The sequence below is a fragment of the Parasteatoda tepidariorum genome, chromosome 11 (assembly GCF_982258835.1).
Source record: "Parasteatoda tepidariorum strain Cologne lab strain chromosome 11, Ptep-v5.0, whole genome shotgun sequence".
NCBI lineage: Eukaryota > Metazoa > Arthropoda > Arachnida > Araneae > Theridiidae > Parasteatoda > Parasteatoda tepidariorum.
The window spans coordinates 11,798,583-11,825,391 of record NC_141765.1 but is presented as its reverse complement, the minus strand read 5'-3'; the positions used below and the strand labels follow the sequence as shown (position 1 = coordinate 11,825,391).

Here is a 26,809-nt window from a genome sequence, read left to right as displayed (position 1 = left end):
GCAAAATAGAGCCTTCTAATATTGTATTAATATAGCCAAAGCAAAATATATTAATAGAATAGTGTCAAAAGCACATAAGAGAAACAAAAAATGATTTGAAATTACTATTCAAAATATATTTTCGAATCGGTTTATGAGTTCGGTTCGATATATATATGGGTCATTCTCACGAAAACTGTCATTTTTCAGTTCATAAAATCCCAAAAAAGTAAAGTGAATAAAAAGCTCTGAAACTTTTTATATTAATAGAAAAATGTAATGGCATTATAAAGAAAGTATATATCCTATAAATTATACTTAATATTTAAATTAATTAATTTTTTAAATAATTAATTTATAATTAATTTATTTATAATAATTAATAATTAATTAAATAATTAAATAATTAAATAAATAAATTAATTAATTTAATAAATTAATTTATTAATTTTTTAATTTATTTTTCAAATTAATTAGTAAGTAAATTAATTATTTTCACTATGTAAAAAGTGAGAGAATGACACTAATAGTGTGGGAATGATATTTTATTTTAATACATGTTTTTATCTAAGTTACATCTACCTAAAGTTTGAAAATGATAACATACTAAGTATATCTAATATTTATTATAATTTAGTCTTATATATTTAATAGTTTTTACAGGTTTGGGAAATAAAATTGGCTGGCACGATTGAACAAAAAAAAAATTTAATAATATACTCATCTTGAATCATTCCCTCACTTCAGCGTCATTCCCTCACTTTATACACTAGTGAGGGAATGACGAATTCAATAAAATTTAAAAATAACAGTTAGGCCTAATTAGTTTCTGAAGTCAATCACATACAATTATATTCATACAAGAAAGCAACTTGTAATTATCCACTTTCTCGATGAAATGGTATTTTATTTTACTCTAAAAAATGACATGAGGGAATGACAAATGTAAAAAATTTTACCTGGTTTGATTCATTCAAATTTATTCCACAGCAAAGCTTCTTTAAGTTGAAGATGGAAACATACTGCAATTTTGTTCTATGATGCCAGTTGTTAACTTCTGAAGTTTTTATTAAAATATTTTTATTCTAAGAAGATTGCAGGTGATAAGAACATTGTTGTGAGGGAATGACGCGAAACACTGGGGACAAAGTTTAAAATAGTGCTGTGTTAATATTTTTATCAGAAATTAAATTTAAAATTTATTTTTCTGAATTCTATATTTCAATATTCTGAAATAAAAAACACGAATTTGTAAAAAAAAAATTTTTATTTCAGAAATTTTTTTTTCTTTTTTTAAATCAGCAGTGGGGACAAGTGAGGGAATGACATATTGGTATATTTTAATTACCTAAAATAAATAAAAAATAAAAATTGATGATTTTATGTTTATTCTTTTGTTAGCTTGCATTCTGAAGGACACTTTCCCTGAATTTTTTTTTCTTCGTAAGCTGTAAAACAAACATAAAATATACTGGGGACATGAAAATGACTGTTTTTGTGAGAATGACCCATATATATATATATATATATATATATATATATATATATATATATATATATATATATATATATATATATATATATATATATATATATATATATATATATATATATATATATATATATATATATATATATATATATATATATATATATATATATATATATATATATATATATATATATATATATATATATATATATATATATATATATATATATATATATATATATATATAACAAAATAAATAGCTGCAAGTAAACAGAACTCATTAGATAAGTTCAAAATGAAGATAAAACAAAGGAAAATTATAGACATATGAAAAAGGAGGGGGGAAATAATAATGAAAGAAAAATGACAAATAACTGATTTAAAAAAAAAAAAGAAAAAAGAAAAAGGATGACATTTTTAAAAAAAAAACGGAAAATAAAGGATATAATCTTTTCATCAGCCCACACGATTATATCCGCAAAAAAGAATGCTTTCTGATATTGTATCAATACAGCCAAAGCAAAATATTTTAATACAATAGTGTGAGGAGCACTCAAAAACATTTTTTGCAATTTAATTACAAAAAAAATTTGCTTTTGTTGTAATTTTTGTAAAAAATTTTTTTGAGTGCTCCTCACACTATTGAATTAATATATTTTGCTTTGGCTATATTGATACAATATCAGAAAGCACTCTTTTTTGCGGATATAATCGTGTGGGCTGATGAAAGGATTATATCTTTTATTTTCCGGTTTTTTTAAAAAAATTTCATCCTTTTTTTTTTTTTTTTTTTAAATCAGTTGTCTGTTATTTTTTTTCATTATTATTTCTTTTTCATATGTCTATAATTTTCCTTTGTTTTATCTTCATTTTGAGCTTATATTCATTTCTGAAGTCATTATATATATATATATATATATATATATACATAATGCCTGAAGTTTTTCATTGTTTTGAACCATATTATCGTACTTTAACTTGGTTTCACGATACCATGGCTTAACTTGAAATAAAATATGGTGTACTTTAAAACTTATTAAGATTGTAGCAATCCTGCATTGTTCAATACTGAGTATTTCTTTCGGAGAGTATATATGCATATTTTGACCTTTTAAAGAGTTTAATTGTAAGAGAGTACAAATAGATTCTTTTCTAGGGAAATACCCATATGAAAGACTAATGCTATAATTTGCAAAATGTGTTGATAAATGAAAGAAAGAAGATGTCTTTTTAAGTTTTGTTATACAAAAGATTTAAAGAAAATAGTGCTCTTATATACAAGGATATTAATAACATTTATATTTAGGAAAAATTTTTTTTGTCTCATGTTGGTATTTTAAGGGCAGGAGTATTCCACACCTGCTTTTATTTCAAGTATTTCATATTACTTGTCTACTGAATGATCATAATAAATTAGAAAAATATAGTATAAGAACAGAAGGTTGCTAAGTTAGGTAGGCTTTCACGGCAAGCAGATTTAGATAATAGCATATTCCGGTAGAAAAGCAATCATTTCACATCCATTTGTTTATTTTTGTTGGACTTCCCTGAATATTTTAGAAAACTGTTTACGTACCTTTTTTTTCTCAAAAAGAAGTAGTGTTGAAAAACCAAAATTGCTAAACCTATTTTATTAAAAGCATTATTTTTCCGTTTTCGAAATTAAGCACATAAATATGTCTCGGAAAACAAATTTATTCTTTTGTTTATTAAAAACCACAATAATGCTTTCATAAAGCTTTTATCATAACATCTGAAATATCGCAAATGCCATGGATTTTTAATTTGAAGTAAAATGTTTTATTGCCGTCCATTTTTTATATAATTTGATTTATAAGGACTAAACAAATGCGGAGTGCAAAAGTCGAGAAAACAAATAATAAAAAATTTGTACAAATTTACATAAATAAAATAATGCTCTATAATATTAAAATAAAATACTGTTGAAATGATTAAAAATAATCACTGGGAAATTATACGATATAAATTATGAGCGAATAAACTTTCTTAAAACTTAAATAAGGAATAAATTATTTAATGCTGTATTTTATACTTTGTGTTGCCGTGATAAAAATATACACGCAATAGAAAAAAAATAATTAAGTATATGAATTAATACTGACAATCTGATAATTACTTAAGGTTTCAGTCTGAAAAGTTGCATGTAACAACTAGAAAAACATATATGAAAAAAAGTTAAAACATTTGGGTTATATATATTTTTATTTTTTATCTAATTCTCAAGTTTAATTGTTTCGGTATTTTTCAGTAGTAGATTAAAAAAGAATGTACTATTTTTGCTTAAAATTAACACCAAATCAAACAATACGATTCCTCCATGAAAGCAGAACCAATTTTTTTTTAAGTCTTTGAAATTCGTTGAATTTTTTAGTTTATGAATAATATAGAATGAGACATTTTGCTTGAAACAAATAACTTTGCATCTATTTTTTCACGCCTATTTCCATAAATTTCCACTTTTGTGTACAGCTTTTAAAATAAAAATCGATTCTTCTAGTGTGGTATATAGGCAGCATTTTTCCTTCTTTTTGATTCTCACTTTTAAAGGTTATTGCATTTTCTGTCAATGCCGGCCGCTGCCTTTAAAGAAAAAAAAATCAAAGATGCAGAAGTTTTTCTTCATTCCCTATACTAAGAAAACATTAGGGTTGTTTTTACTGGTATTAAAACGCTAGCAAGCATTTATATTCGCACTTTCTGCAAGGAATAAAAAAAATATTACCTTTAATATCTGAGCAGTGGTGAAAAAATGGGAGCATAATACAGATCAAAACTTTAATCTCTGATTATAACTAAGTTAACATTTAATTCCCTGCAAACTTTTAAAGTAAAGTTATTATTCTGCACCAGAATGACATAAATAATCGTATAAATTTTCGATAAATACCTTAAATATTTTTTTCCAAACAAAGGATCAATTTTGATCATTCATGATATTAACTATGCTAATGTTACACAAAAATTATTTATTTACCAATAAAGTAAGAGTATAGTTTAAATAGGACAGTTATTTGATTAACAAATGGTTACATAACAATTATGTTATTGGTTTTATAATGATTATATAACAATTATATAACTGTCTGAAAGTGTTTTCAGAAATTTTTTTTCATGTTTCGTTGTATTTCCAAAAAATGTATGTATGAAACCAACCTTTAATTCAAAAAAGATTGGTAAATGCACTAAAATTACTTATATATCTTTAAAATATTTTTTCGAGAATTAAGTATATTCTTATGTTTTTATGAAATATTTCAGAAACAATATGATATTTTCCATTTGTCAAGTTATCTATTAATATCTCAAAAAAATGTATTTTTTCTAAACAAAAAAATCCAGTTTTAGAAAGTCTTGCTGTTAATTGAGCATTAGACGCAACAAATTTTCGATTTTTTAAATAGTTTCCCGATGTTTAGAAAAAAAAATTTATAACAAGATTCCACCTAAACGATAATGTTTTTATGAAATATTTTTGCTATTAAGTGTCACTTTAAATACAAATGGAATAGTTAAGAAACCAATTCGTGTAACAAACAACATATTAATAGTTTTTCCCATCTAATTTTTATATCCAAGTCAATAATTTATAATTTCCAAGTCAATATAAGTCAGTTTTTGATAACCTGATATTGAAAAAGTAGTAAAAAGTTATTATAGTGTTAATTTTTCGCATAAGTAGGGAATATCTAGTGTGTATAAAATATACAGCTATAGAATTTATATAAAAATTAAATCTAGATAACATTATTATTCCCACCTTTTGAAGAGTGTTCATCCGCAATTGAAATAATAAAAGTTAAACTATTCTTGTTCCTAAAAATTTCGTTGCGTATTATTATTATTTTTTTTTAAAATGAGAACTTTGAATTTGAACAGAATGCATTTATGAAACTTAAATATATTTTTAATGGCAGCTTAACTTTTGGATATATTTTTTATTTTTCAATATTAAATTGCCTTTTTTTGCTTTTGAAATAAGTTTCGAAAGCTTGTGTAAGGGGAAATAATTTTTCCCTAGAGGTAGAATATGTAAACCGAGTGTTTTGTATTGATCGTCTTTCGCATATATTTTAAGAATACTTTTAGATAAGGAAAGTACTTTTGAGTTTGTAAACTCTATTGAAATCTAACTACTGAGAATAGGGGGAATGAAACTATTAAAACCATTTAAATGCTTCAGAAATGGTAAGGCGTTAGTGATTGATTGTGAAGTGATGATTAGAAACACCAAGTTTTGTCAGGCAAGAATACTGATAATGAGGATTTTCCCCCTTCTCAATATAGATTCCTTGGAGGCCGGGATAGCCTGGTTGGTAGGGCGTTGGATTCGTGTTTGTGAGAACGGGAGTTCGAATCCATGCTCCAATAACAAATCAATACCTAAGGGGGTACTGATCCAGGAGCTCCCTTGTCTTCCGGATTGGGATCAAAATTACAAGGATACGGAGTTGAACATTGGTAGTCGTAAATTTGGAATTGTATCGGCTGCTTAACGATGGTTATAAAATAAAAAATATAGATTCCTTATTGAGGAGGAAGGGGTGAAAATCATCAAAACAAGTTTGCTTGTCTGACAAAACTTGGTGTTTCTAATAATCACTACACAATCAATCACCAACGCCTTAATAATTCTGGAGCAATTAAATGGCTTTGATATTTTCAGTCCTTCTTGGGCCGTGAGGCTTAGAGGATAGAGAACCTGCCCTCCAATTAGGTGACCCGGGTTTGAATCCCAGCGATGGCTGGCCAATTCAGATTCTGCACCCGGTTCGTACAGATCACACTGCTGGTTGGATTTAAAATTACAAGAATACGGAGTTGAACATTTTCCAGTTGTAAACTCGAAATCGTGTCGGCTGTTCAACGACGGTTATATTTTCTTATGCATGTCTTGTTTTATCGAAAAATTTGTATTTTTACGCTTTTATATTTTTGACAAGTATACTAAAATATTTATTGAGAGAAGTTATTAAAGAATACATCACATAATTAAATACTTTATACTTCGAAGTACTCGCTAATCTCCAACTCATACACATTTTAAAATAAAAGAAGATACTGCTTTTCCCTACCGTCGTTACAATATATCAAATAGGAAAATAGGAGTGCAAAATGCTGACTGAACTAGTTCAACTAAATCTTAGTGAATCTAGCGCAGTTTAAAAGACGGCTGCTTGCGCATTTCGTTTCTAGCAATTCTGTAAAAAAAATTCTATTTCTCCTTGGTAGCAAAACTTAAACCATGGTCTCGAAACAAATAACTTCAAATAGTAAAGAAGAGAACTTCTCTGAGGTAATTTTGAGTAAATGAGGAGCTCCGCTGTTTTTTAGAATCACTCAACGCAAATGATGATAGGTTTCAACTAGCCCAGAGGCTGATTAACTCTTCATACAACTTTCCAGGGTAGTATAAAAAGATGTTGAAATAAAAAGTAACCAGTGTTCAACTATGGTGTAGAATTTTAAAATTAGTTTAGAAACAGAAGGTATTTTCTTCAAAGATTTTATCTCATTTTAATTTTCATTTGAAGGAGATTGATTCTGTTGGTTGTGTAAAGGCAAACAAATGTAATAAAATTTGGAATAGTTTAATTTTCGTCCTGATATAGGAAAAAAGACTACGTAACATACAACTCCAACTTGAAGATCTAAAATTAAAGAGCTTTTTGTGGTACTGGTTATTGCTTTGGTTCTGATTCTTATAAAAATAATTTATTTTAGTTTTAAAAGGTACTAAAGTACTTTTAAAAAGTATTAATAAGAACATTAAATTTTTTTTTTTTTTTAATGGCGGGCACTTGGAGCTATTGTCCATTGGCCACAGAAAGTGCCAGAACTGCTAATTCTCTTTTCGTTACCCAGTGGGCACCTGTGGCGAAGCCACGGCGGTGGAACAGCGTCGCCCAATAAGAACATTAAATAGAATCACTTATTTTTTATCTTAATTAAAATGCAAAATGGCGACTCCACACTGTTAAAATGTTGACCCTAAAATTATAGTAAAAGAGCCATTAGCGATTTGTCCGTCCAATTAACCATAAAGTTAAGGGCAAAAAAACATTTTTAAACATTAAGGTTTTAACCGTTTACAACAAGTATGGTTAAAACACCATGAATACAAAGCTTTGGGTTTTTTACCACTTACAACTAATATGGTTTCAAAACCATAAAAAAAATTAGCAGGACTTTGGAGCTAGGGTTTTCGTTAGGTAATGGGCATAGTAGTCTCCCCTATCGTAAACGATGAGAAATACTGAACTATTTTGTATTCGGCAGCTTTATCGTACTGCCATCTATGCTCGAGAGATAGTATCGTAATCTAATTGTTCAGGGTCACAAATTGGGGAGAGCAGGACGCTGGAAACATTTCATGTGGTGAAGGGAATGGAGGAAATATTGCGGTAACAACGCTGGGATTTGAACCCAAGTTTTACCGGTCATGAGATTGACAGATTAGCCCTCTCGGTTACAACAGGTATCCTGCTGTTGGTTGTTTAACCGTAATAGGTGAAATCAGTTAATAAACGGTTTTTCTCACAGTTAGCCGTATGAACACCATCTTATTGATGGCTATTTGACTCTTTTTTAATATGGTAAAATAGCAATTAATTGAAATATTTAATCATTTTTTCAGAGAAATTTCTAACACTGTTGGTAAGTAAACAAGTTTTTACTTAAATCAAGTTATTAGAAAATCAAAGAAAAACGATCATCTTTGATTTTCTAATCATTTACTTATAAAGTATCTATTACGCATGTAAAATTTTGTTTAATTTAGACGACTCCTTCATGGTGCGCTAATTTTTTTATCCATGAGTGTATATATATATATATATATATATATATATATATATATATATATATATATATATATATATATATATATATATATATATATATATATATATATATATATATATATATATATATATATATATATATATATATATATATATATATATAGATATTTTCCTGAATACAATATCTAAGGCATTGATATGTATTTACTGATGAAGAAAATGATTTTCTTATGATGAAAAAATCATTATACTACTATAAATCAATTTTTTTTATCGTCAATTGTGATAAAAAAATGAAATTCAAATCTCAAGAATGACTTTTCTTCTAAAGTTATTTTTTCAGTTATGTTTTGAAATTAAAGAGGAATCGGAAATACATATTTTTAAGAAACGTTTTAGAAATAAAAAGTTAAAAACTAGTATATAGAAATAAATAAGGTAGAAACTTATTTTCTGATTCAATACAAAGCTAGTAGCAAGAGATATTTGGAAAGAAATCATCATATTTAGATCAAAATATAGATATTTATGTTCTATTATGAAGCATTGGTAAATCTTTATTTTATGGTTGTTTAGGTATGTTTCTTTTCTAAACGACATCTTAAACATGTGTTTGAGACAAGGACAGTGAATTAGGTAAAGAAACTGGAATTGACAAGATGCCATCGCTAACGGAAAGTTGGTCTCCTAGAGATGTCCTTAGAAGAAAATGAATGGAACAAAAGTGGAGACAAGACGCCTTGACAGCTGACTTTGGATGAGAGGTGACAATCATTTTTTGTAAGAAAGAAATAAAATGAGTGAAAATTTGCGAGAAAGAAGCTACTTAAATTTTATACTATATATATATATATATATATATATATATATATATATATATATATATATATATATATATATATATATACACCGCAGAGCCATTACATTATGACCACCCTCCATCTGTAACAATGGGCTCACCCAGGTTTTCATGGTTTCTCGCCCAGGAACAATGTTCTCATGGGGCACATTAGGTTCCATAATCCTCATAGAACAATCCCTGACGTCTGTAAGCTACTTGAACATAGTTGCAGACCAGGTTCACACATTCATGGCAACAGTTTTTCCTGCAGGGGATTGTGCTTACCAACAGGACAATGCACCCTGTCATAAGGGTCGAATCGTCGGGGAACATTCCAGTGACTTTCAAGTCATGTCTTGGCCCCCAAATTCACCTGACCTTAATCCAATAGAGCATTTGTGGTCCTACTTGGAAAACTGAATGCGTGCTGCCACGCTACCTCCTCGAAATTTGAGGGAATTGCAGGACTGGTTGGTAAGCGCTTGGTACCAAATACCTCAGACTACCTATCAGCACTTTGTGCAATCAATGCCACTGCGGGTGCTAGCAGTTTTGAGGGTTAAAGGTGGTCCTACATGTTATTAGCAGGGTGGTCATAATGTAATGGCTCTTCGGTGTATATGTATATAGTTAAATATATATATAGTTATGTATATATATATATAGTTATGTATATATATATATAGATATATATATATATATATATATATATATATATATATATATATATATATATATATATATATATATATATATATATATATATATATATATATATATATATATATATATATATATATATATATATACATATGAGTTTATTCTTATCTCGCCCCGCCCTATTTTAGGGCATACGAGAGTTGATGCATACGCAAATCATACATTAAAAATACGTAAATCTCTAAAAGTTACATCAACAGTGAATATAATATTACCTTGCGCACATCCATTTCGGGCCCATCCTTGGTAACTAACAAATCAAAACTCAGAATAACAAATCACTTCAGCAGTGCAGTAAGAACGACACTTTAAAACCCTCTTGTTACACTCAATTTGCGCTTTTGTTTTCATCTTTTGTTTTCATATTTTGTAATCTGGCAATCTTTCTGCGAAAACATTTTTAAATCATTCATGATAAATATCCGTCCATGTAAGTTGAACTGATTTTGCTGCTCGCTTTATAGTCCCCCCTTTTTAATATTTTTTCCTTTTATTTTATTATCTGTATTTACATGTTATTTTTACTTATTTGTACTTTTTGTGATCTATTTTATTTGTTGTTATTTTTAAAAAAAAATTTTGAGTGCTCCTCACACTATTGTATTAATATATTTAGCTTTGGCTTTATTGATACAATATCAGAAAGCACTCTGTTTTGCGGATATAATCGTGTGGGCTGAAGAAAATATTATATCTTTTTTTTCCGGTTTTTTAATTAACATTTCATTTTTTTTTTATTTAAATAAACTGTTTGTTATTTTTTTACTTATTATTTCCCCCCCCCTTTTTCATATGTCTATTATTTTCTTTGTTTTATTCTTCGTTATGAACTTATATATATATATATATATATATATGTATGTATATATATATATATATATATATATATTGTATCAAACAATTACATGTTCATATTTTTAAGCGAACACCTCAAAATATTGGGCAATTTAAAACATTCGTATTTTTTGTAATATTCAGTCTATTCAATGGTTCCCTATGGACTAAAAATATGATCGTTTTCACCGTTAAAATTCCTTGTGAGAAAATGGTTAAATAACAATTTATTTAATTGTTATTTTACCATATTCAAGCAAAACTGTTTAATAATAAAAAATTAGACGATAATTAAACTGTTAACTGTGGGAAAAACTTTTATGTACTGCTTTCACCTAATACAGTTACACAACCAGAATTTTATCACACCAACTAAGCCCGCCTAATGAAGTCACTTAGTTACTTGCTGATGGGTTCATATTATAACCGAGAGGGCTAATCAGTCGACAGACAGAATGGGGGTTCGAGTCACAATATATCCTCCATTCTATTCAACACATAAAGAGTCTTCTGTGTCCTGCACTTCCCAATTTGTAACCCTCGGATATTGGAAAACGATACTCTCATTCACGTTTAAATGGCAGCCCTTTAAAGCTGCTAAACTATATCCAGTTAAATTCCTCTCTGATGTTTTTGAAACCATGCTAGTTGTAAATGGTTTAACAACTGAATAGTTTTGTATTCATTCTGATGGTTATTTTATCATTATCTTAGAATGAATATTCTAGCAGTGCAGAATTAAATGTTATAAATTAAATGTCATAAAAATAGTTTATAAATTCTTTAAAGAATTAAAAAAGGTCAAAGTCGTAAAATGAAAAGAGAATGAATAATATTGATATTGAGTGAAAAATATTGATTCAAACTAAATTTTCCTGCTATTTTTTGTTTGAAGAGCAATTACAAAAAATCATTAAGACTATTTTGAGGTATCTTGTTTTCAAAGTGTCAATACTGACTATCTATGGTGCAAAAAATATGCTTCCTTTGAAATAAACGTCCAAAGTTTCAATATTCAGATTGAGTATTTTATAGTTTCATAGAAATAAAGGTTCAAAAACGCTTGAACGTGTAAATTGAAAAATTAATTGAAAATGTTTTTTTTTTCGTCATTAAAATTCTTGTGATATACTTCTGAATGAAAATATATTATGAAAAGAAAATGAGAGAGAGAAAAAAGAAGTAATAACTTTTTTCCAAAAAAAAAAATCCTTTTTTTGTTTGGTTATAAAATAATATTTATAAACTTTAAAAAAATAATATGTGGAAACGCTATTAAACTAGCATTGATGAAACGAAAAACTGCACAGTGAAAAAAAGTTAGGTAAAAATTATCAGAAAATATTAAAATTTAACGTGTTTCTAGCTCTATGGTAACACCAAAAAACCTTTTAATTTTTATCGAAGCCCTTTGGCAATGATTTTGATAACATTAACAATAAAACATAATTTTATAATATGCGATAAAATTCAGTAAATGTTGTAATATTATCATGATACCTTAGAATATGGCATAAAAACCATTTGGTTAAATTTCTTTATCAGTTTTGTATTTATCTCTTAATATTTCATTTTCAACTCAATAAAAATTTAAGAAAGTAAGCCAATTTTTTATTTAGATTAATACATAAATATCAAATTTGAACTTGAAATACGCACTTTATTTTATTTATGCTTGTTGATTTTATATATTAAGTGAATTAATGGCTAGTAGGTTTTAAATAAAAAAAATATCGTAAATTCAATAGTGTATTGCATAAAAAACACATTTTATTTGATTCGTATAATTTGATAAACCGAAATTTCATTATTGTTAATAATCTTAATCTGTCATTTCTTTTATTTTCAAAATCTAATTAGAGCTTATATGTGACCTAAGCCTATTTTGAAGAAAAAAAAATAATAATACTCCATTGCATCTAAATGATGAAAGTCAAAGAAAAAGAAAAACAATCGATTTCTTTTGCAAGCGAAGAATTTCTCATAAAAAAGCCTTTCTAATGACTACAAAATGCCCAAAAAATATTCAATTCTCGTGGGTACATCTATTTTCATAAAGCTAAAAGACAACTGAAGAACTTACTACGACATTTTACCGAAAATAAGAGTGTTTTAGTCCTTTTTAATGACTGGCACTTTATTTTTTGCATACTTAACGCTTATAATCGTTTTTTATTTTTATTTTCCATTATTTTTTTCTCTTTTTATGAATTTTAAACCATTGCACTGTTTATAACCATTGATAAATGCTTAAAAAAGATTATTTCTTGAACAAACTTGTCAAAAATGTATTACTAAAGAGAGACATTGTTATGAATGAATCAAGAATTAAAAATATTTGAAAATGGTGTTCAACAATGCTAAATTACTTTTTTTTCAGATTTTAAATTTTACATTAGTTTGAATTGCCTTCTAATGTAAAACATTAATTTCCTAAACACATTTTACGTATTCTTAATTCGAATTCAAAATATTAGGTTCAACTAAAGCGTTTAGACATGTACCAAATGGTTGTTTCATATTCGCTTCCCTTTATATATATTTTTAAAACTATCTTAAAAATGAACAGTTCAAATATGCATATTGTAAAGAGAAGAAAATTCCGGTACAGTACTTTCATGGCAGTGATATTTTTAGGAAAATAACCATAATTCCGACAGTAAAACCAAAAAAAAATATACGGTATTTAAACCATTGATTTCCAGTTCGTATGCTAACGGTTAACATGAAATTTTGGTCTTCAAAATTATAGTTCTTATTACCACACATTTAGTACAAAAAAAACTATAAAATAAATTAAACACAATAAAGGATTTTTATGCCATGCTCTTAGGTATCATCATAAAATTATTACATTTACTACTAAATAGCTTGGTATTAAAATCATATTTTATTGTTAATTTTATGAAAAGTCTTTACGGAAGAGCTTCTGTAAAAATTACCTTGCTTTTCAGTGCTTCCATAACGACAGAAACACGGTAAATTTTACTATATTCTGGTAGTTCTGACCAAATTTCTTCTCAGTGGGGGATGGCATATTACTCTTTAATTAGGAAAAACAGAAACATTGTGATAATCCGATGAATCACTATAATTTTTAAAATTTATTTCGAAATTAAAAACAGCCCAAGCTTGCATTGGAAAGAAGTGTTTTTCACTGCTTACAAATGATGAAAAAAATCGATCAGAAGAAAGAAAAGGATTGATTTATTTGTTGGTGAAGAATTCCTCAAAGAAAAAAAAGCAAATAACAAAAATGCAAAAAAAAATGCAAAAATTAAAAAAAAAGAGTATTTAATGGTTGTTAGCGCATCTATTTTCATAAAGAGAAAGTATATTTCAAAAAGTTATTACATTTTACTAAAGATAATAACATGTTAGTTTTTTAAAATTATGAACTTCAAAAGTGTTTTTTTTTTTTTTTGCATGATTTAAATATTATTATTATTATTATTTTTTTTTTTGATTTTCGTTACACTTTAAAACCTTTTTATAGTTCTTGTATTTTGAACCGTTGCACAGCAGCATTATTATCATTGATAAACATTTGAAAAAAAAGAGGTTAGAGATAATTTGTTAAAAATGTATGATGATTATAAAAGAATTTGCCTACCTATGACTCTCTGGAGAACATATTGTTTTAGTGAACAGAATTAAATTTTGTCCTTAAGAATAAAATTTTTTATCGTAACTAAAAATTATTCGGCATCTAGTATAGTTAACAAAAGATTATATATATATATATATATATATATATATATATATATATATATATATATATATATATATATATATATATATATATATATATATATATATATATATATATATACATAAATAAATATATGTGGAAAATATATCTTATAACTAGCCAAAGATGTTATATTAAAAAAAAACATGAAGCTGCTTACAAATTTGTGGAGACGATGGTAGCATAAATTGTTGAATACATGCTATGTTCTGTTGAATTTTGTGATAAAAAGTTTCTAACAAAGTTTCCATGGTAATTTCAATAAATAACATTTGAAATTATACAAGCTTTTTTCTGATTGCTTGCCTCATTTTAGAACCAAAAAGTCTCATAGCCAGATTAAATTTCTAGTAGAAAAGCTAAAAAAAGAAATGGACAAAATTTGCAATAAAATAGGCCGTTTTCAGAAAAAGTAAAAAGCTAATTCAATACAAGGAGGAGGAAAAGAAATAAAAGTGAAAGCTTATGGTTCCGTAACTTTGTAAACACCCTTTTAGAAGACTTCATATAATGGAGAAAGAATTATATTCAGAGCTAGAAGTAAAATTTCTTTTCTTACATTTGGAAAAGTTTTTCTTTTGAAAGAATGAAAGCAATGCGAAGATAAGGAATTTAATACCTTTAGTTCAGATGATTAGATAATTATGTGATAAATCTGCCCATTTTATTTAAAAAGAGTTGGATTTCTTTTCAAAAAAAGATCATATGGTTGAGTTTATTTAACTTAGAATTAAACCTTTTAAACATAGCAAAATCTTAAAATACGTTGACTTAGATTTTAATAAGATAGTATGATGTTTTAAAGTTTTCAGTGATTAAGTAATATACTCTTTATTAATAAGTTTTTCTTATTTTTTCTTATTGCAAATTATGAAGATTAAAAAGTTTCTCCAAAAGGTAAAAAGAAGAAAAAATCAAGTCTAGGATGACTGAACAATCATTTTAATTAGTTAATTAATTTTGATTGACTTAGCTGGTTATTAAATTTTATTTTCTCTAAGTTAGATTTTTTTTCTGAATTCATCTGTTCTTTTTGTAAGTCTAGATATTTAATCAAAATTTGTTAACGTTTACATAGCTTGAATGAAAAGGTAACTTAGTTTTATTTCCCGATGCCTTAAAAATTATTTTCCTTTCTTTTAAGCTTATAAAAAATATATTTTTACTTTCTTTTGCTCAAAAGGTGTCAACAATGTTTGATTAAAAATGTTTGAAATAATATTTTCAATGCTCAATGTTGTGGCTAATTTTTACGTTTTGCTAGAGTTCGTCATTATTTATTACCTACATTACCTAAAATTGTTTTCATAGATTTGTTCCTGAAATAATTGTTAATTACTCATTTAGATACTTTTTGTTTTTTAATAAATGAATAATGAATAATAATAAGTACAAAGTGATAAATTTTACGACTGTTCTTATTGTCCCAAATTACTAGTTTTCAAAGTATAGAAGAAACCTATGTTGGTATACTATTAGAATTTTCATTCTAAAATTACAGTAAAATAACCAGCAGTAGTCTGTTCATCCAATTAGCCGTAATGTTTACGGTAAAGAACCTTTTTCACCTTTACGGTTTTGAAGCCATTTACAACAAGTATGGTTAAAAAGAACCATGAGCACAAAACTATACGGTCATTTAACCATTTACAACTAGCATGAAATCAAAGCCATAAAATTTTTTTTTTTCACTGGACCTGGGAGCTATATTTCGTTAGGTTTTATCAAATGAACCGTAGAATAAGGGGTAAATAGTTTATCTGGTTATTTCACTTGTCGTAAGAGAGGGGAAGTACTACACTCTTTTGTGTTAAGCAGCTTATGGTGTACGCGTGAATGAAAGTATCGTATTCTATCAGTCCAGGATTCCAAATTGCAGAGTGCAGAACACTGCACTCAACGTTAGGACTCCGTTCAGTCGGTCATGAGCTTTACAGATTAGCCCTCTCGGCTGTAATATGTACCCCTCTGTAAGGAATTAAGGGGCTTCACTAAGTGGGTCTAGTTTGTGCAATAAAATTCTGGTTGTATAACCGTATTAGGTGATGCAGTTAATAAACGGTTTTTCTCACAGTTAACAATTTGATTACTATCTTAATTATGACTGTTTTTGTTTGAATATGGTAAAATAACAATTAAATAAATTATTATTTAACCATATTTTTCAAGAAATTTCTAACAACGAATTTCTAATCACATTTACGACTTTTTTTCTAACATAAGAGTAATGGAGTTCCACCTACAATGGTCAATGTTTAATGTTCCTTCTAGAATGCTACAATCAGTAATAAATATATTTGATATTAGACATATAAAATTCATTAAAACAATCTTTTACTATACAGGGTTATCTGTAATCAACCATAGTAAATTAATATTGAAATGAATGAAATTAGATGAATAGAAGTTTGTAATCAAAAGCGCAGCTTACTAAGAATTAACTTGAAAATTTATTTGGTTAAAAGTTACATATTTTTTTTCTAGCTATAGAGGTGTATTTATCTCATTAGTAAAATACACATATTAAACACATAATTAATGTTTGTTTTATTTAAAATCATACGTTTTTAACACCAATAGATAAATTTTTAATGCTTATGTATATATTAACCAGGCTAATAAGAGGAAATAAAAATCTATGATGAGAAGTATTATTCAAGTAATATAGCAGAACATCGTGAAAAATAGTGAACAAACTGAAATTACAATAGCTTCGTTTCTCTATTAGATTTAATGAAAACACTGACAAGAAACCAAACTATTTTTTGAAAATATTAAGCATGTCTTTCTATACACTTCTTATAGAAATTAAATTGATTTAATTTGTACACTCTAGCTAGGAAGCTAGTATTAAAGAAATATTTTCATTATTTATGCTGAAACCGGTGATTAAAAGAGAGAAATAACTGCACGTCTTTTAAAGTCTTCTGAAAGACTAAATAACATAATTCTTAATTGTATATATATATATATATATATATATATATATATATATATATATATATATATATATATATATATATATATATATATATATATATATATATATATATGTAAACTAGTTGGAATAAATTTAGGGGTTCTCTTCAGGATGCATTCCACAACGGAATGATGCATTTCGAAGTAAAAAAATAATTATTATAAGATAAAAATTACTTTTTGCAATACCTCATATAAAGGAAATCGAAGCGTAGTTGTAAATTAATTTTAAAAGAGAGAAGAAGAAAAAAGAAAACTAAATTGCCTACTCAAAACAAAATGCAACAACAAAAAGAATATAAAAATACACTAAAAATAGATTGATCAATAGAACAGTTTATAAAATTGCTAAGAAAGGACAAGAAAACTTTTAGCTCGCATGTGAAAAGTTTGAGTTATGTTTCGCTTCAAAATTTATGAATCATAATTTTTTCCCTAATGAGAAAAAACTATGTTCTAAATTTACAGCATATGGTAAAATTTATGACGCTTGTGGTTTATAGAAACACCAAAAAGAACTGTAATTTTTACCGAAGAGCTTTGGTAATGACTTTTGGTAAAATTACCCTTAGGAAAATTTGCCATAGAGAAGCCTATGGTAATCTATGGCAGCCTATGGCTACCATAGAAATTTGTATGGCAGATACCATACACCTATGGTTACCATAGAGATTCGTATGGCACGATACCATAGGCCAATGGTAACCATAGAGGCCTGTATGGCATTTATATGGCACGTCACCATTCTCCTATGGCAACCATAAAAATTTGTATGGCAGTAAACCATAGGCCAATGGTAACCATAAAGATTTGTATGGCAGTATACCATAGGGAAAAGCTGATCTAGATCCCCACCAACGAAACAACAACTCCTATGGAGTCCTCAAAAACATCTTCTAAGAGAAAGAAATATCCATTTTTTCACCCCGAAGTTAATTAAATTCAACATGCAATCCCACAAGGCATTCCTGGTGAGTCTTTTCCGGCCTCCGGGTGGCCAAATTTTCCATTTTTGAGTGTTTGAAATCCGATGTTCCATTGATTTAGGCTTAGAGTATCAGACCGCCATATTAACGTGTCATCCACTACAAGTGGAATCTTTCGGTAACTTTGGCTACTTATTTTAATATTTTTTCGATCTCATTCTTGGTCAAAAACATTTTGTTGCAAACGCTTATGCGATTATCTACCTGAATTTATTAAGTTTTTAATTTCCGGCTGTCTGGTACTCTTATTATCGGTATCTCATATATCAATATCAAAGTCAGTATTTACAGTCTCATTAGTTTTTGATTTTAATTCCACTTAGATTCTTGCAATGCATTTTTACATTATCTTACATATGTTAGGGCTTTATATTTTTATTTTGCGTTTAATTTTTGCTTGCTATTAAATTGTTCTTTATCATGCCTCTGCGTTTTACTATCTTACAACTAATATTTCTAAAGTATCCACATATACTTGTACAATGTTCTGTTACATATTTATACATAGCTTAGGGTCATCACTTAACTAGATTTGCTGGATTACTGGTTGACAATTATTTTGCTTCAATATCATCAATGGGACAGTCCCTGGCCATATCATCTGCTGCTGTTAACAAAAATGCTTTTAACAATTTAACCTTTCCTTAAGTGTACAACTTTTTCGTTATAGCGATTTCCCATATCCAATTAATTTTTATTTACTATCCCTGACCAAGTGTCAATTTGTCAATAGTAATTATTAATTTTTCCAATTTTAATCGTGTCTTAAACATGTTTTGTATTTACTTATGTTTCTATATTGCGCTCTCTTTTCTAACTGTGCTTAACACAACTCAACATAAATTTTCTGAGTTAGCTTAGTATCACATATCAAATATTTAAAAAATTTTCATACTCGCTCCGTCCATCGGAGCATTATTTCACTTCGCTTTCTTTTAGGTTCCTCTAATATCTGACGCTTATCTAACTAATTATGATACCAATCAATCAAATTAACGTTTTTTATACTCGCTCCGACTTCCAGACCCACTTTCTATTTTCTTGTTTTTTACAGCTTTAACAAATATTGGTTGATTGTACTCAATATATTTTGTTCCTAATCAACATAACCAATATTTTTCCCACTCACTCCGACCACCGGACCCATTTTCTAATGGTTAGTACTAACAGTTCAAAATTTATTTGAATAAGAACAGCATTCAGAAATGATTCTGCAAGTAAAACAGGGGAAGTTTATCAAAGAAATTTTTTAAAAAAAGCTTTCTGTATATATATTTATTCTACAATTATTAAGTTTTGCATTTTCAACATCCATTGCGAAAGATTCTTGTAAGTAATTATTTTTTGATGTATGGTAAAATATCAACGAGAAATGTTGCCATAGCTGTATGGCAAAGGTGTACCATAGCTTATTGAAAAATGTTTCTTCATAAAATGTGGCACATCTTAGCTTTATGGCAAAAATTTGCCATATAAAAAAATGTCATAGGATATTTCTATGGGGTTTTGCCTATGGTAAAATTTTGCCATATACGTATGGCAAAATTTTGCCATACATGTATGGCAAAAATATGCCATATAAAAAAAATGCCATAGGATATTGCTATGGGGTTTTGCCTATGGTAAAATCTTGCCATACATGTATGGCAAAAATATGCCATATAAAAAATGCCATAGGATATTCCTATGGCATTTTTTTATGGCACACCTATGGCAAATTTTCCTAAGGGTAATATTGAAATATAGTATTATTATCATGTTGTTTAGTAGTAAATGTGGTAAAACTTGAAGATTCTTTCAGGATACCTCCAAGCTTGGCGTAAAAATTATTCACTATCTCAAATTTACTTAATTTTTGTATTTTTACTAAATATGTGTTAATAAGAACTATAATTTTGATAGTCAGAACTACCGGTAAACCATTATCATGAACTGAAAAATTACCAAATAAATGATTTATTAAATACCATGTATTTTGATTTTATTAACCAGAATTATATATTTTTTGTTATCAGAAATGCCATTGCCACAAGGTATGGTATTTCACTGAGAGGGAAAATTCCGAGCAAAAGTTTTCCAGGGTGATATATTTTTCTTTTTATTTTCATTGTCTCGCTGTGCAGATACAATATGGAAATAATTTTATTTTGTGAAACAAATTCTATGTAATAATACTATAAAGTATGTTCAAATATAGACTAAGCATTTTTATCAACCCTTTTAATATACACTGTTAAGTTCAGTTATTATAAAATTAAAAATTTGGTTTTTTAATTCATTTTTAAATAATTCATTTTTTAATTCTTCATCATCATTAACTATTCCTCTATTCTGGAAAAGTTTTCATATTCAGATATAGTTTTGAACAAAAAGCCGAAAAACAATTAGCAAACCGTCTGTAAATAACACTTCGAACAAATAAAAAGGAACTTTCAACTCGCTCGTGAAAAGGCTTCTATTATGTTACGCACCCATTTTTTAAAAGCTTTGTAAAATTCATTTGCATGGCATATAATTAAAAATATTTAATTAAAACTAAAGTACGGCAAAGAAAACGCTTATTTTATCGAAAAGACGTTCGGATAAAAGTTCCTGTTTTTGACGGTGATAAAAATCAAAAAATTCAAACCATTACCAGAGCGAATCTTCCCAACGCTTAAATAATCTACAGAAAGATTTGTGTAGGAAAAGAATTTTCTTCTCTGTCTGTGCTCCTTTATATTTGTTACCGATTTTTGATAACGAGGTATTGTTAAATAATTGTTATAAACATAGGTTAAACGTTTCTTTAAGAAATTGAAAATTTAAAATTGCTGAATTTTTTTTCATTTCTTCTTGATTTTAATTTATCTTTATTACACTGAGAAAAAATATGGTCCAAATTATTTAAATTTGTTAAGATGTGCCATGTTTCTGGCTCTGAGGGAACACCAAATGCTTTGGTAATAACTTTTGTTAAAATTAACAATAAAATATGACTTTTTACCATGGCAAATACGGTAAAATTTGGTAATTTTAGCATGATACATAAAAGCATGGCATAAAAACCATTCCGAACTTACAGAATATGGTAAATGGAATAAGTTACTGCCTTATAGGAACATCAAAGGGCACAGTAAATATTACTTAAACTCCTTGGTAATGATTTTTGGTAAAATTAACAATGAAGTATAGAATTATTGCCACGTTGTTTGGTAATAAACGTGGTAAAACAGGACAATTTTATCATGATACTTTCAAGTACGTTTAAAAATAATTTATCCGATCAAATTTATTTTTTCAGTTTTGTATTTGTACTAATTGTATGATAATAAGAACTATAATTTTGAAAACCAGAATTTTCGATAAACCGTTATCATACGAACAAAAAATTTAAAAAAATGAATGATTTTAATACGTATATTTTAGTTTTATGACCAGAATTATACATTTTTTTGCCAGAAATGTCATTACCATACAAGTAAGATAATTTTACCAAAATTTCTTTTCTTCGTATATTATTTGAAATAGCTTAACAGGAGAGTTTAGCGATGTTTTAGTAAATATGAAAAATATAGTTTCAGAATACAGGATTTTTCCGTGTTCACAATTCTTAACAATTATTTATAAAAGCTCTAGCAAAGATGAACACAATATGATGCATACATTCGGGGTCTTAAATAACTATTTAAGTGATTAAAAAACGTTAAGTCTGACAAATAACTATCAAGCAAGGTGATCGTAAAAAAATATCAAAGCTCTCTTGACACGAGAAAAGAAGAAAAATGGTTTTTAAGAGCACCGCCAGATTGTCTAAAGACGAGAAAACATGGTTTTGTACACCTTCCTCAACAGTGATTTGTCAGATTTCGAAAACGTGTTCACTTTTCCCTTGCTTAAATATTAATTTGCGAGACCAGTGTGCATACTTTCTAGTCTCACCTATTACAAGGATTATAAAAATATATGGTGAGGGCGAATTTGATAAATTTAAAAATTTGTTCAAATTTTTTCACATTTCAAACTTTTTATTAAAATATGATGCATAAGTGTGAATTAAAATAATCATTTGTTGAAAGACAATTGTATAAAAGATAATTTTAATCAAACGTTTCTCTCTGTACGTTCACTAAAATCTTAAATTGAATTAATTTTTTTAAAATATTCATTAAATTAAAGCAAAAGTTTTCATAATAAAATTATAAAACTACTATTTAATTTTATGACTTCAACCTTTCATACGATTATTTTTATGAAAATGTGCGCATATATTAAAAAAAAAAGTCAATAGTAATAAATAGTCATAGTAATAAATAGTTTCAGTGTTTAAGTTTTAAATTATTTCAGCTGAACAATAATTGAATTAACAAGTACGCGTCTAAGCCCGAGTCTTTACATTCACAGTAGAAAAGGGTTTCTCAAAATTCAGCAAAAATTGTCAAAAAAGTTCCGTTACAAATGATAGACAAATTTGAGGCGTGTCGCTCAGGGGATGAAACGTTAGCCCTCCAATGAGGTGAACCGGGTTTGAATCTCAGTGATAGCTGGTCAATACGAATTCCGTACCCAGCTCGCACCGACTTAAGTTTTGACGTAAAACATCCTCAGTGGTAGACGGATCATGGGTTGGAGTCCCCTTGCCGTCAGACTGACCGTGGGAGGTTTTCGTGGCTTTCCTGTCCATGTAACTCAAATGCTGATTAGTTCCAACAAAAAGTCCTCCGCGAAAAGCAAATTTCTCCCAAGAGTACCTTGACCCAGGAGTACCCTTGTCTCCTGGATTTTGTACAGAATTACAAGGCTGCGGAGTTGAACATTAGTAGTTGTAAATCTAAAATTGGGTCGGCTGTTCAACGACGGTTATAAAATATAAATAAATAGTCGAATTTGAAAACCACACGCATTCAGAATTGAAACAGCTTATACTCATTTTTGAGAAAAATTCGGTCACAAAAGTGATGTGGAGGGGAAAAATTTGTGAGAGAAAAATTCGTTGGCTGCCTGCAGGATTCGAACCAAGGATAGTTGGATGACCTAAACACCATAGTTGTACTCACCATACTGTTAGAAAGCTTTATATAGTGGCTGCCGAAATGACAAATCATGACTTACAAATTTTAAATTTGAAGCTACAAAGGGCTGCAATTTGAAAAATATGGATTCACTAGCTTAGTCAGGAGATCGGAAATTTTAATTTCCTTTCTTTCTTAATTCGCTATATCTTAAGTGCCTCTCAAGCAAATAGAATGTATGTGAGTTATTACGGTGATGTGCTATATAAAGCTTTTTAACTCTTCTTGAATTAGAGTGTACAAGTATAGTGGTTTGATCATTCCACTACCTGTCGGAGGTCGTTTGTTCAAATCCTTCCGGTAAAAAGCGAGCATCTCTCTCACACATTTCGTTCTCCACACCTTTGTCGCATTTTGCTCACAAATGAGTCCATGCTCTTTCAACTTTGAAGACATTGCGTTTTTGAATTCGACTATTATTTGTTTCGGGGCTATTTGGACATTTTTTTCCTCAAGTTTGAGAATCCCTTTCTTACAGTGTTGTATATAATACGCTTAGCGCTTAACGTGGCTAATACGATGATAAATAATAATCACGAAGTAACAAGACCATAAAATATGAACAGTCCTTTGATATGTTTAAATAACTACATTGATTCCACAGAAATATCCATTTGGGTGTTGCTCGCAAAGATTAGAAATATTAAGAAATATAAAGGAATAAACGCTACGAGGAAGAACTGAATGAAGAACTAAAAGCTCTTCACAAAAAACTAAACTAAAATTCAACATTTCGGCAGCTGTCTAATATTGAGAAGAACAAGAGACCACACTGATGCATGAAAAACCTTTTAAAAACATATTTCGAGTAGAATTTAAATAATAGATTTGCTCATTTTGGATAAGCTCACCACTAGTGCCTATTTTTGATGGCTCTACATTAAAACACGGCTTTAAACTGAATTTATTGTGTTATTATATTAAGGAAGTTATTGGCTTCAAAAGACTAAAATTAAGTTCGGATTTAATTATTCTTTTAAAATTTTTATTTACTTATTTTTATGGAATGCAAGCTGTATTACAAAGCCTTAAATAGTTCGACTTTGAACAACACCCTTTTAGGGTAAAATTACATTTCATGGAAATTTAAACCTTAATTTTTGATATCTCTGCTTTAAAATAGGTTTTCAAACTGAATATAATTATTATCATTTTTGAGAAATCATTGACTTCGGAAGACTTCGATTGGATTAACATCTTTTCTGGAGAATATAAGCTGTACTACTGATACTTTATTTCCAATATTATTCATTTATTATTGTTTTAGCAACTTATTTAACAATGTTTCATATTGTAAACAGTCCGAGTTGGAGATATTTTTAATAAGCATGCATGGTTGTTTTTTCTTTCAGCAACTAGACAAATTAAATAAAAATTGGAATCCAACGTTTTCAATAAAAGCTATATCTTTCAATAAAACTTGCCCTTTTAATAAAAACTATAAGAACTGAAGTTGGATTTTAAAATTATTGAGGTAAGTGACCCAAATATGGGCACTGCACCTAATGTGGGCACTGGTGTAAAAATGCTTCATTCATAATTTTGAATGCAGATGGCAATATATACGTTTAAAGCAGTGTAAATGGTAAAGGATCAAGTAAAAAATATATTCTATTTTTAGCAATTCAATACGACGAAGTAAAGCGACTAATCAATATTAGATTTTGTAAAAATTGTTCTAATAATTTGAAACTTAAGCATGTCTTCTTTATTTGAGAGATCTTTCTTTGAACATTTTTTCTTGTTAAGGCTTTATCTTTTTAATAGCCTTGTTGAGAATTTTAAATTATTGTCCATCTATTTTCAGAATAAAGGGATTATGGTGGGTAACATGAAAGGGATTATGGTATCATCGCGTTTATGGTGGATACTGTATGGGGTCTCCATACGGTCACTGCAATGAAGTGGTACCATGTTGATACCAGCGCTAGACCAATTATCCGTGACAAAATTAAATAAATAAATAAAACAAAACTATTAAAAAAAATAGCTTAACTGCCACAACCCAATCACCCTGTAGTGATCATACAGCCCAAAAGAGTTTTGGTATTGTGCAATATGTCGTAATAAAAACGCTTTATGATATAATGTAATACTTAATGGTTTGGTTGCTTGTAGAGTGTTGTGGCTCTAGAATAAAGAAAAAAAACTTTATTTTCGTACGCCTATCATGCAATGATTCGAATATAGTTGTATGTTGGTTTAAGGTTTTGTTTGCATGATTTATGAGGGTGCCAATATTAAATGCAAGGGTGTCAAATATGGGTATAGGTTCTCAACAAGGACACTGTCCATCATTGTGAGTCCCACAAGTATAATCACAAATATGCAGTTCCTTGTAGAATACTGAAGTCAAGCATCACTGGCAGCTTTCAGTAAGTGGGCCATTTTGATTGACATTTGATGGACTGAAGGGGCGTGGTAATGATCCTTATTTGACTGTCTTACCGTAAACTGTTTAACTTCGTACGCAGGCCGCCCAGTTATGACAGCAGGGGAGCCCTCCCATCTGCAGAAGACGAAAACTGATGCCACGTCTTCGGATCATCTTCGAACATGTTTCCAAGACCATGGCCGATGATAGCCCATAGTGCACCTCTAGCACGACGTAAAATAAGCACTACTACTACTACCATTATTTTGATGCTTTAAATTCAACTTAGCAATAACAATTCAGCGACAGTTTTATAAGTTTTTATTTGCTGAATTAAAAACTAGAACAATAAAAATACTTTGAGGTGCCCATAGTTACTTACAAAACTACCTTACAAAACACTTACACTTACCTTACAAAAATCCAGAAAAATACTTATTGTAGGAATGATTTGAAAATATTAAAAAATAAATGATTTTACATACCTCCTTGGGGAAAAAACTGTGCGTATACGTCTTTAAAAGTAGATTCATTTACTATTCCTGTAGGGCAAGCCTAGAAAACAAAAGAAACGAAGTTCAAGTCTACAGGTGAGCATTTCTCTGTTTACGTAGTGACAATTTAAAAAGAAAAGAAAAAATAAACTAAAAAAATAAATAGAAAGAGTAAATAAGTTACTTTTAATTGAACATTTTTAATGCTTTCATCTAAATTAAACTAAAGAAAGTTTGATGTACTATTTTGATTAAAGAACATATAATTAACTTTTCTCAGTCAACGATAATAGCTGAACTATTAGAAAATCAAAATGTCAATCTAGATGAAATCTCTTAAAGCTTTTTGCTCAGAGTTTGTATAACAATTAAAACTCTTAATTTTTGTTTAAAAATAAATAGGTGCAAGAATTAGACGCGCCTGAACTACAATGGTTATAGTGATTAAATCAGTGATATCCCGCACTTATGCAAATTACATTAAATA

The 26,809-nt window shown here is 28.2% G+C and overlaps 1 protein-coding gene across 1 annotated transcript in view; it reads right to left on the bottom strand.

The window, feature by feature from the left end:
• LOC122269444 (A-type potassium channel modulatory protein KCNIP1-like) overlaps positions 1 to 26,809 on the bottom strand; it is a 365,764-nt gene that overhangs the window by 64,257 nt on the left and 274,698 nt on the right. The window contains exon 4 of the mRNA XM_071187748.2: positions 26,314 to 26,383. Within this exon, the coding sequence (XP_071043849.1) occupies positions 26,314 to 26,383 (70 nt within the window). The remainder of the gene's footprint in view (positions 1 to 26,313; positions 26,384 to 26,809) is intronic.